Genomic DNA, 13,002 nt, shown 5'->3' on the forward strand with positions numbered 1-13,002 from the left:
ACACTTGTTCTTATTTTCATCATGGTTTAGGTAAAAAGCAACGACAAATTTCCCCACTATTTATTTATTTATTTATTTATTTATTTATTTATTTATTTATTTATTTATTTATTTATTTATTTATTTATTTATTTATTTATTTATTTATTTATTTATTTATTTATTTATTTATTTATTTATTTATTTATTTATTTATTTATTTATTTATTTATTTATTTATTTATTTATTTATTTATTTATTTATTTATTTATTTATTTATTTATTTATTTATTTATTTATTTATTTATTTATTTATTTATTTATTTATTTATTTATTTATTTATTTATTTATTTATTTATTTATTTATTTATTTATTTATTTATTTATTTATTTATTTATTTATTTATTTATTTATTTATTTATTTATTTATTTATTTATTTATTTATTTATTTATTTATTTATTTATTTATTTATTTATTTATTTATTTATTTATTTATTTATTTATTTATTTATTTATTTATTTATTTATTTATTTATTTATTTATTTATTTATTTATTTATTTATTTATTTATTTATTTATTTATTTATTTATTTATTTATTTATTTATTTATTTATTTATTTATTTATTTATTTATTTATTTATTTATTTATTTATTTATTTATTTATTTATTTATTTATTTATTTATTTATTTATTTATTTATTTATTTATTTATTTATTTATTTATTTATTTATTTATTTATTTATTTATTTATTTATTTATTTATTTATTTATTTATTTATTTATTTATTTATTTATTTATTTATTTATTTATTTATTTATTTATTTATTTATTTATTTATTTATTTATTTATTTATTTATTTATTTATTTATTTATTTATTTATTTATTTATTTATTTATTTATTTGGTTCAGGGTACTTACAGGGGTTAGGCAAGGCTGTAACCTTTCACCTTTGCTGTTCGTAATTTACATGGATCATCTGCTGAAAGGTATAAAATGGCAGGGAGGGATTCAGTTAGGTGGAAATGTAGTAAGCAGTCTGGCCTATGCTGATGACTTGGTCTTAATAGCAGATTGTGCCGAAAGCCTGCAGTCTAATATCTTGGAACTTGAAAATAGGTGCAATGAGTATGGTATGAAAATTAGCCTTTCAAAGACTAAATTGATGTCAGTGGGTAAGAAATTCAACAGAATTGAATGTCAGATTGGTGATACAAAACTAGAACAGGTTCATAATTTCAAGTATTTAGGTTGTGTGTTCTCCCAGGATGGTAATATAGTGAGATTGAATCAAGGTGTAATAAAGCTAATGCAGTGAGCTCGCAATTGCGATCAACAGTATTGTGTAAGAAGGAAGTCAGCTCCCAGACTAAACTATCTTTTGATCGGTCTGTTTTCAGACCAACTTTGCTTTACAGAAGTGAAAGCTGGGTGGACTTGGGATATCTTCTTCATAAGTTAGAAGTAACAGACATGAAAGTAGCGAGAATGATTGCTGGTACAAACAGGTGGGAACAATGGCAGGAGGGTATTTGGAATGAGGAGATAAAGTTTAATTTAGGAATGAACTCGATGGATGAAGCTGTACGCATAAACCGGCTTCGGTGGTGGGGTCATGTGCGGCGAATGGAGGAGGATAGGTTATCTAGGAGAATGATGGTCTCTGTTACGGAGGGTAAGAGAAGTAGAGGTAGACCAAGACGACGATGGTTATACTCAGTTTCTAATGATTTAAAGATAAGAGGTACAGAACTAAATGAGGCCCAGCTAGTTGCAAATAGAGGATTGTAGTGACGTTTGGTACATTCACAGAGGCTTGCAGACTGAACACTGAAAGGCATAACAGTCTGTAATGATTATTTATTTATTTATTTATTCATTCATTCATTCATTCATACATTCTGAGTATTGTCCCAATGAGCTATTAGCTCGTGGGAGGGACTGCCCTTTACAATTTTGGTTTTGGAGATAATAAGCAATTAATTAAACTGTGGCATTAATACATATCTATATATTTTTGTAAAAAATATCTAAAACCAGACTTCTTAAATAGTGAAAATGTTTTCATACTCCTTAACTCTGTTGGCAATTTGTTATATGAACTTTCGACATATCAGGTCATGTTCCATACATATAGTGAGTGTTGAAGAGATGTTATGCACAGAACAAAAATGGCCAACTGGAAACCTGTGGGATCCAAACCCTGATAGGTTGAAAGTTCATTTTTATTACAATGCGGTTGTGAAAATTCAATGTTCATTGACTTGGCCCACAACAGGCAGCTTCCACGCTTTCTACAGTGTAATGGCAGTATGATGATGATGCTTGTTGTTTTAAGGGGCCTAACATTGAAGGTCATCGGCCCGTAATGGCAGTAGTGCCACACCTGTAGCTTAGATCCTTTCCAACAGAACAAATATGACTTAGGCCACCATAGCTCTATTGGTAGATCAACCGACCCAAAGTCGGAGATTATAGGTTCGGATCCCCTGGTGTCCGGTTGGCCATTTTTGTTCTGTACTTAACATGTCTTCAACACATACTATATGTACAGAACACAACCTAATAGGTTGATAGTTCATTTTGAAGACAAACTGTTTTTCTTATTGTCAGCCATATTTTCTCCTTGTTACTTAATACTTTTCATATATGGATCTAGTTTTAAGAAGGGCTAAACAGTTGATTGCACTAAAGCTATTAATGCATTTTTATTTTTAGATTGGTTAATCTTTCAAAGGGAATAATAACAGAATTTTTATCCAGTGTTTGAAGGTGGCCTGAGCCAACATTTGGCAGCATACTCAGAGGGTGAAAGAGATGCATGGCTGCAGTCAATTCAGCTGGCCAGTTATGACTGCATGAGATCACAGCTTCTGGCACTTCAGCAAAGGATGGAACTTCGTCGTGGGCAGGATCCAGACCTGGATGTTCATATGTGGAGGATACGGAAGGGTCATACCATGGGTAAGCGCTGATTGTCATTGTCTGAAACTGCAGAGTAAATAAATGATTTAGCATGCTTATGATGGGTTAGTATATGAAACTTATATCATCATCCTGGCATATTCCACGAGTGCAGGATCCACTCTTCTTATCTTTCAAAGCCTCTTTGTTCGACCAGATGAATCTTTAGGGTGCAGGATAATTGAAAGTCTCCTTTCACAGTTGCTTTGGCTGCCCATGTGATTGTTGACCTTCAATTTCCAGGTGGTAAGTGGTTTTGGCTACTGTGGAGGATACTGCCCTCAGGACATGTCCATACCAATCAAGTTGGCTTTCTCTCGTCTTTTCTATAGTTGATGACTCACTAAATTTCTTCCAAATTTTGTCATTGGTTTCATGGTCATGAAGAGAGATACCTAGTATCTATCAGAGTGTTCACATCTCCATGGCATGGAGACTGCTCGTGGCATCCATCATTGCTGCCCATCATTCGGTGCCGTACAGAGTAACAGGGTTGAGAAACAACCTGTAGATTATCAATTGAGCCGGACTGGCATCCTTCTGGCACTTAGCACAACACTGAATTCCCGCCAATGCTTCCAGGCTACATTAACTCTTGCTCACACGTTGCCACGGATGCTACCGTCACTTTGGATATGGGACCCAAGATACTGGAAAATGTCCATCTTTTCTAAATTTTGTCCATTTAATTGGAGTGTTTCAGGAGTTATAGTCTCCAAATACATAATTTTCTGGAGGTTCAGACAGTCCAACATGATTGATGTGGTCATTCCAAGAGTGGTCTGGCCTCTGCATGTCATCGCTAGTAGTAGCAGCAAACATGACATCAGCAGCATAAAGGAGGGTCCAGGGCATTTTCTGCTGTAAATCCTCTGTGATGGTGTCCATGAGCACAATGAACGTAACTAGTGACTGTGCTGAACCTTGATGCACTCCAACCTTCACTGGAAAGCTGTCGGAAAGGCCAGCTGAGCATCACCTGTGGCTATTTGATTTGTGTAGAACATTTTGAGCCAGTTGGGAACACCATGCTCGCAGAGGGTGTACCAGATCCACTCGAGTGGGACGCAATCAGAATCCTTCTCTAGATCTAGCAGTGCCATGTGCCGTGATTGAATCTTTTCCTAGTGTTTTTCTATGAGCTATCATCATCATTTCCCCTTATCCAGCTACTGCCGGGTCGGGGTATTTATGCACTTCTCCATCTTTCTCTTTCCTTCCACCATTCCTCTTCCATGATCTTGTCCCAGTCTAAATTTCGTCTTCACGGATTCAATCCACTTTGTTCTATGTCTTCCTCTTGCTCTCTTGCCCTCACACTTTGCCTCCAGCATCTGTCTTGGAATTCTATTCTCCTCCATCCTCTTGACATGTCCAAACCACCTTAGTTTATTTTTTTCAACTCTTATTTAGCTTTCCTATCCCAACTTCCGTCTTAACATCTTCATTTCCCACTCTGTCTTTCCTTGTCTTTCCTATCATACTTCTTAGGAATTTTATCTCACTGGTTTGAATTCTACTCTCTTGCCTGCTAGTTAGAGTCCAAGTCTCAGCTGCATAAGTTAGCATGGCTACATAGTACATTTTGTACATTATCTCTTTACTTTTCCTTGGTACTTCTTTGGTCCAAACAAGTTTTCTTACACTTTGGTAGAATGCATTACCCTGCTGTACCCTCTTGCTAATCTCCGTGTCTACCCTAGCATTTTGCATTAATTCACTTCCTAGGTGTTTAAAGCTGTCCACATTTTCCAGACTCTGACTTCCAATTTTCACAGTGCCTTTCCTTGCCTTTCCCCTCTCGACATCACTGTAGCCTTGCTTTTCTCTGTACTGATTTTCATGCCATACTTCTCAGTTTTTTCGTTCAGTACATCTGGTTGTTGTTGCACTTCTTTGCTGTTCTCTCCCCAGATAACATCATCATCTGCAAATAGCAGTATCTTGATGTCTTTATCTCCATAGGCTTCCTTTGCTTCCTTTACAAATGCGTCCATAGCCATAAAAAACAAAAGAGGTGACAGCACACTCCCCTGTCTTAGTCCAGTCTTATTCTTAAATCATTCTGTCTTTTCGGCTGGGGTCAGTACTCTGCTAACACAGTTGTTGTACATTGCTTGCATCATTTCCAACATTTCTCTTCCGAGTCTCTTTTTAACCAAGGTTTCCCAAACCTCCTCTCTGGGGACACTATCATATGCCTTTTCTATATCTATGAAAGTTATGACCAGATCCTTTCCATATTCCCAGTTCTTTTCCATCAGCTGTCTCATGCTAAAGATTGGGTCCACTGTAGATCTTCCACTCCTGAAGCCATATTGTTCCTCTTGTAACTCTCCTTCAATCATTCTTCTCATTCTTCTTTCTAATATCCTTTCCAGTATTTTAACTACCTGCGATATAAATGTGATTCCTCTGTAGTTACCACAAACTTTCTTGTCCTCTTTCATAAACACTGGTACAGTAGAACCTCGATAATTCGAAATCGGTTAATTCAAAATTCCACGTAATTCGAAGAAGCTCTTGTTCCCGGAAACATGAGAGACAGTTTTGCATGTTATTTAAATTGTTTAATTCGAAATACGGATAATTCGTAATTCGAAGTACAATGTCGGCCCCATTACCGAAATTCAGACTTTTAATTCGAAACTGCCTTTACATTTTAAAACAATAGTATGTTACAGAGTAATTTCAACTCGAAATTTATCCGCGTCATAATAAAACGCGTGTTCCGGAACGTGGAGGGGTAGCTTTCCGCACTTACACTCACTTTGGTGGGTCTACAGTGCGCTTCATGATTGCCAAGTTGAATGAAATCGGAATTCTTTTGTATTCAACCTTTTAAGGAACACCGTAATACCACGCAACAGGCAGTGTGCGGGAAAACAGAATGCGCGAACACTAGCGATGCCGACAGTTGAAGAAAAAGCGTGGCTCATATAATAAATTTGTAGGCACCGAACAATACTGTCATTGCCGATGAAACTGCATTGCTTTATTTTAATGCGAGCCCAAACGGTCTTATGGTTTTAAAGGAGAAAGTGCCAGCCGGAGAATCGTACAAAGGTCGGTGATCTTTGTTGCAATTGCAATGCACATGGAAGCGAGAAACTTTATCCCTTCATCATAGAAAAGTTCAATAAGTTACAATGTTTTAAGGGCGTCGGGCACTTTCCATCCCAGTACAAAGCATCTAAAAACGCAAACAGTACAGATATCCAAAAAATAATGCATTTGCACAGGGGAACCAGCATAATTTATCCTCGTCTTTGAATTGTGTGGTTTTTTTCTTTCGTTGCGTGAGGTTATGTACGTCAGTGATTTATCCAAGTGCATTATTTGAACATTGTAAATGCACCTTGTTGTATACATTTCAGAAATAGTTTTTCTATGGCATTGGAAAGGTTTAAACTGTGAATGGAGGTGATTTGCATGTATTAATGGGTCTTAGAATACTTTGTGACGCGGCAAGTGTTTACATTTCTGAAGTACGAGAGAAGTGCCGAGGCGGGAAATCGAACAAGGATAGAGTCATAGGAAAGTTTGATTTTAAGGGCATCGGGTCCTTTCTGTGTAAATACAAGGCATCTAAAATGCATACAGTATAGTAATCCAATTAATAAAGCACTTGCACATGGGAGCCAGCATAGATTTCTCCTAGTCTTTGAATCGTGCTTTTTTTTTTTTTTTTTTTCTTTCATTGCGTGAGGTTATATTTGCCAGTGAGATATGCAAGTGCATTATTTGAATACTGTAAATGCACCTTTTTGGATACATTTTGGAAATAGTTCTTTTTTTATGGCATTTGAAAGGTATAAACTGTGAATCAAGGTTAACTGCATGCAGTAACGGGCCTTCGTAACGCGGCAAGGGTTGGTACTTCTCAATTGCGAATTGGCGGTTAATTCAAAATCACATAATTCGAAGTCCGATTTTTGAGTCCCAACGACTTCGAATTAACGAGGTTTTACTGTATTATTATCCCTTTTTTCCAGTCTTCTGGTACACATTTGTGTTTCCACATACACTTTAGTAGTTGGTACAATCATTGCATACCACCATGTCCAGCAGCCTTTATCATTTCCACACTGATTTCATCCATCCCTGTTGCTTTACCCATCTTCATCTTTTGTACCACCTCCAGCACTGTTTATTATCCTCTGTTGTTGAGTTCTCACACTGTATTGCTCCTATCTCCCCTGTGCAGTTGTTCACATTCAGTAGCTTATCAGAATACTCCTTCCATCTCCTCTTTATCTCTTCTGAGTGTGTTAACAATTCCCCATCTTCCTTTTTCACTAGCTTTGTGATAACTCTTTCTGTCCTCTTCTTGTAAGTCCATACAGCCACTTACATTCACTTCCATTTTTTTGTGTAAATTATTTCCAACTCTTCTTTTCTTCTCCTGCCACGTTCTTACATCTCCGTTTGTTGTTGAGATACTTCCTGTTGCTTTCTTCTCTTTGATCTCGGATCCATTCTTGCCAGGCTGTCTTCTTTCCTTTCACCACTTTCCTCACTTCCTCATTCCACCATGGTGTCTCCTTTTCTTTCACTCTTGTAGATGTCCTGTCACAAGCACTCTCTGCTGCACTAACAAATGCCGTTTTAAAATTGGCCCACTCCTCTTCTACATTTTCCGCTTCAGTAACTGGGATTTCCTTGCTTCAATCTCTCCTGAAAAACTTCCGGTATGTTTTTGTCTTTCAATTTCCCTACTTTTATTTTGCTTTTCCATTTTTCCCAACCGTAATTTTGCCACCATAACTCTATGGTCCCCATCAAATGCTTCTCCTGGTAAAGCTGTCACATCCATCAACTTCCTGAAATTTGTCCTTTCCACCAAAAAGTAGTCAATTACTGATTTTGTTCTGTCACCCCACCCATATCTCATAATTTTCCTGCTGTTTTTCTTTCAAACCATGTATTCCCCACTATAAGTCCATTCCTTTCACAGAAGTCTACTGGTTCTCTCACATTCTACCATTTTAACATGCTCTTCCAGTTGCTTCAAAATGATTAGTCCCACTTCGTTTATTGCCTCTTGGCCACCACTCCAGTATAATGTGTATTCTTTCCTCAATTTCTTCTTTCTGTTACCTTTCCATTTCACTTCATTCAGCCCCATCATTTCCACCTCCTTCTCCATGAAATCTACTACTTCCTTCCTTATGATTCTTTTTCCCATATCCATATGGTCCAATGAATTCTTCCTTTCCTTGTCTCTCGTTTCTAACCTGTGCATTCAGATCTCCCAGAATAACCACTTCTGCACCTGAAATTTCTCTTTATATTTTCTCCAAGAATCCTTCCATATCTTCTTCCCTGTTTCCCGTCTGTGGTGCATACACTTGTATGAAGTCCATCACTTTATTCTTCATCTTTAGTCTAATCTTCATTATTCTGTCACACACATTATACCACTTTAACATACTCTTCCAGTTGCTTCGAAATGATTAGTCCCACTTCGTTTATTGCCTCTTGGCCACAACTCCAGTATAATGTCTATCCTTTCCTCAATTTCTCCCTTCCATTATCTTTCCATTTCACTTCACTGAGCCCCATCATTTCCACCTTCTCCTTCTCCATGAAATCTACTAATTCCCTTCCTGTCAGTGTCATAAGATTTACTATTCCTATCTTAATGTTGGTTACTGGTCGCCCATTTCTCACAGTTCCCCCAGTACCCTGAGAACTGCACATGGCTTTAAGCAGGGGACACCCTAACCTTTTCCGAGGTTGATTTACTAGTACCATACCATATACAGTGAAACCTCGGAATGCGAGTAACTTGGTCTACGAGTGTCCTGCAAGACGAGCAAATATTTTAAATAAATTGTAACTTGATAAGCGAGAGAGGTTCTGCAATACGAGCATCATGTGTGCCTACGTTTTCCTCTCCCCTGTTCGTTTGTTGAATGGATGAACGAGGTTTTTGATCCTGTAGTGAAGAAATACCTTTCAGAAAATAATCTGCCGTTCAAAGTCTTGCTGGTTATGGACAGTGCTCCTGCTCATCCTCCAGGCCTTGAGGACGCCTTACTGGAGGAATTAAAGTTCGTTAAGGTCAAGTTCCTTCCTCCCAACACTACTCCAGCCTATGGATCAGCAAGTCATTTCAAACTTCAAGAAGCTATACATCAAAGCACTATATGAATGATGCGTCGAAGTGACCGAAGAAACAAACCTTGCCCTTCGAGAGTTTGGGAGAAATCATTTCCCCATCGTGAACTGCCTGAATATCATCGATAAAGCCTGGGATGGAGTCACCAAGAGAACTCTCACTTATGTTTGTGGAAAGCTGTGGCCTGACTGTGTTCTTGGACATGACTTTGAGGGGATTGTTGGTGAAAATGAGCCACCAATTGCGTCCTTAGGGAAGACTATGTGGTTGGAGGTGAATGACGTGGACTTTCGAGAGCTGGTGGAAGAACATAGCCGGGAACTGTCCACCACCGAACTGATGGACCTGCATCGCGAACAACAGGAGGAGGTTATGGAGGAGATCTCACGCGGGGAAGAGGAGGAGGAAAAGTCAGTGGAATCTCTCACTTTAACTGAGATTTGGGAGAAGTGCAAAATGTGGGAAACGGTGCAAAATTTTGTAGAAAAACACCACCCGAATAAGGCTGTAAAAGTACGAGCGATGAATCGGTTCAGTGACAATGCGTTGTCACCTCAAAAAGAGGCAAAAGCAACAGTCATTGGACAGGTTCCTCGTAAAGTTGCACGAAAAGGAAACAATTCCAGTGAGCCAACAGAGAGCAGTGATTCAGTTAGTGAAATTCGTGCTACACAGTAACTCTTCTCATGTCGTGTCTCGTCTCCCTCATGCCAACAATGATTCTATTGTAAGATAAAGTGCAGTTTAATTTGTTTTAAGTTATATTTTGTTTCAGAACTGGTATGCAAACAAATATTTTGTGTTGTGGACGAATCATCCGCATTTAAATGGTTTCTAATGGGAAAACTTGCTTTGATATATGAGCTCTTTGGATTACAAGCATGTTGCCAGAACGAATTATACTCGCAATCCAAGATTCCACTGTATAGGCTATTATTACGATGGGGTTGCCACTCTCAAAAGCATTTTATACTTACCGTCAGGTGTTATTCTAGGCTGCTCCACTGGAATACAGGCGCCATCTGCAGCCGCTCCTCTTGTGTACAGATGCTACAAGTTTCCCTCTTCTGCCACCGATGCCATACCGAAGTCCACCTTCTCTGCCACTGATGCCGTTGGGATCTTCACTCATACCCTGGATTTGGGCCCTCGATATTTGTGACCCCTAGAGGGAGGGTGTCCCAGTATTTTAAAGCCCTCGGGAACTGGGCTGTCTGTTGGTCCGCGGGTTTTATTGAATATTTCAACCAGCCCTACTGAATTGTAGGGTGCCCCTACCCGCCACCCGGCGACGTAACCTCAAGGGGTTAAGGGGCTCCCCCGAGGGCTAATGGGTTGTAAAAATGGCATCGGTTGTTCCACATCCTTTAGCGAAATCACACTGATTGACAGTGAGTTGAACTATGTTGCGAATTTGCTGATTGAGAAATCTTTCAAGAGTCTTCATGGTGTGAGATAGGAGACAGATTAGATGATAGTTGGCACAATGACTGCATCATCCTTGTTCATCCCTGTGGTTGTGGGCAGTAGAATGCATCCAAGTATTCCCTGCCTGCTGTAAAAGGCCATTAAAAGGGGCTCCAGGGGCTTTAAACTTGAGAAAGTGGGTTGGCGACCACAGGGCCCTTAGCTGACCCCTGGCATTGCTTCTACTTACTTATGCCAGGCTCTTCACTTTCATCTATCCTTTCCAACCTCCCATGGTTGTGGTTTTCTGACCCCTATGGTATTAGGTTGCAAGGCCTAGGGAGTCTCGTTTCCTCACCCTTTGTGGCCCTTCTTTCCTTGGCCGATACTTCCAAGTTGATCAACATATAACTTCTGTTTCACACATTGCAAAAATGAAACAGCAAAACGAAACCAGAATGGAATGTGTCCAAACATATATTATTTAGCACCAGCTAAGCCAGCCCCAAAGCCAATTTCTTATGTATTAATGTGATCACATCTGGAATTGCAAACCCTGACCACAGTCAGACTCTTGATCAGTGATCAGACAATCAACCTAATATGGGAAGTCGTCTTTTGAAATAATTCACTGGTTTGGACAGCTATATAATCTTCCAAACGAAGACACCATTCGGATATAGTGGGGTGTCAGATAGAGGATTGTGGCGAGTCGGAGCGCCCAGAAATGTAATGATCAATCATGCAGATTAATCAAACTAACAATGTATTTAATTTCAATAAACCAGGAAAGTTTTTGTATTTGGCAACATTAAATAGCAATTCATTGATGAAGGTTGGTAAGTTGAAACACCTAATAGATATTTTGAATCAACATAAAATTGTGATCACAGCTCTTCAAGAATTATGTAATACTGATCAGAACCCAATTGAATCAGGAGGGTATCGTCTCTATAAAGGACCTCCAGGTGAAAGAGTCATAAAGAATGTTCCTCAATTTGGAGTTGGTTTCTTGGTATACAATAGAATTCTAGATTCCATTATAGATTTTTCCTTAAATTCATCAAGAGTAGCATTATTATCGATTGAAGTAGAAAGCAAGATCTATACACATGAAAAGAACAGAACTGACAAAGAGGGAACAGATCAATTTTCTGATGAACTTAACCAATTGGTTACAAATATACCTGATACGAACATTAAAATTCTTCTTGGAGATTTTAATTCAAAGATTGGACAGCAAGGCTTAAAAGAAAACTGCATTAATTAATGACTTGGAAAAGTCCAAATGTTAAATTGGGTGGATCCCGGATAGATCATCTGGCCATGGATCATAAATTTCATAAAGAAATTTATAATGTTAAGGTTCTGCTTGGTGTCGATGTTGATTCAGACCATTACATCTCCAAGATTAAATTTAAATTAACTCCTAAAGGAGAAATAAACCACATAACCTTAATAGGAAAAAATTGTATCATCCTAGTTCAGTCATTAACCCTCCAAGTGCTGATCGTTTCACTCTTAAGTGCTAGCATTCTTAAGGCAGCGTGCAGATACATTTAAAAAAAATTATAATAAATACAAATTTGTAACTACATACAGCATATTATATATCAGTTTGTTCAGGAAGAATTAGAGAATAAGAGAATTGTAGGATGTTTTACTTACAAGTATCCAGTAAAAGTGTAATGGATGATTAGTCATATATTTTTAAAAAATCAAAAGATATGCCAAATTTTGAGGTTGGTTACAAGCGGGTAAACCATAGACTTAACTGACATGAGGAAATGCGTGTCAGGCACTGACCGTCTAGTGCATAACAAAGTATCAACACAAAGATCCATGGCCTAGAAGCCAGTGGTAGCGTCTTCAAATTGCTTTTAACAATCAAACGAGCCTCAGATAGAGATAAAAAATAAAACCGAAATTGACAAAGTCTTCGAGCAGATCTGGCAGGTATGACTGCCAACATGGCTCCGATGAAAGACAGATATGTCCGAAGAACAATGTAAGAATTGGGACTGTGAATATTTTGACCCTGACTGGAAAAACTGAAGAACTTATCAATATGATGAAGAGGAAAATTATCCATATTGGGAATGAGTGAAACAAAATGTAGAAACGCAGGTAGCAAGATTCTTAGAGATGGCTACAAATCAGTATGGAGTGGACGCGAGGAAGAGGCCAGAAATGGTGTAGCTTTCCTGATAACAAAAGACATGGACGCCATTACCGAAGTATCCTATAAGAATGATAAGATCATTAAATTATCTATTCAACTGGAGTCCACAAATTACATGGTAGTGCAGGTAAATGCACCACAGGTTGGATGTAGTGCTCAACAGAAGGAACAATTCTGTCAAGATCTAGAATATATAATTGATGATGAAAATGTCATCATCATTGGGGACTTGAATGCACAAGTTGGGACAGACAGACTTGGTTATGAGGAAATCATTGGACCACATGGGTTTGGGAACATAAATGCAGAAGGCGAACAACTGCTTGATTTGTGCAG

General features: G+C 37.9%; 1 protein-coding gene across 1 annotated transcript in view; it reads left to right on the top strand.

Annotated features, from left to right (window-relative positions):
• Positions 1–13,002, top strand: part of LOC136874273 (inositol polyphosphate-4-phosphatase type I A) — a 264,058-nt gene that overhangs the window by 40,425 nt on the left and 210,631 nt on the right. The window contains exon 4 of the mRNA XM_067147899.2: positions 2,753–2,953. Within this exon, the coding sequence (XP_067004000.2) occupies positions 2,753–2,953 (201 nt within the window). The remainder of the gene's footprint in view (positions 1–2,752; positions 2,954–13,002) is intronic.

The sequence above is a fragment of the Anabrus simplex genome, chromosome 5 (genome assembly GCF_040414725.1).
Source record: "Anabrus simplex isolate iqAnaSimp1 chromosome 5, ASM4041472v1, whole genome shotgun sequence".
NCBI lineage: Eukaryota > Metazoa > Arthropoda > Insecta > Orthoptera > Tettigoniidae > Anabrus > Anabrus simplex.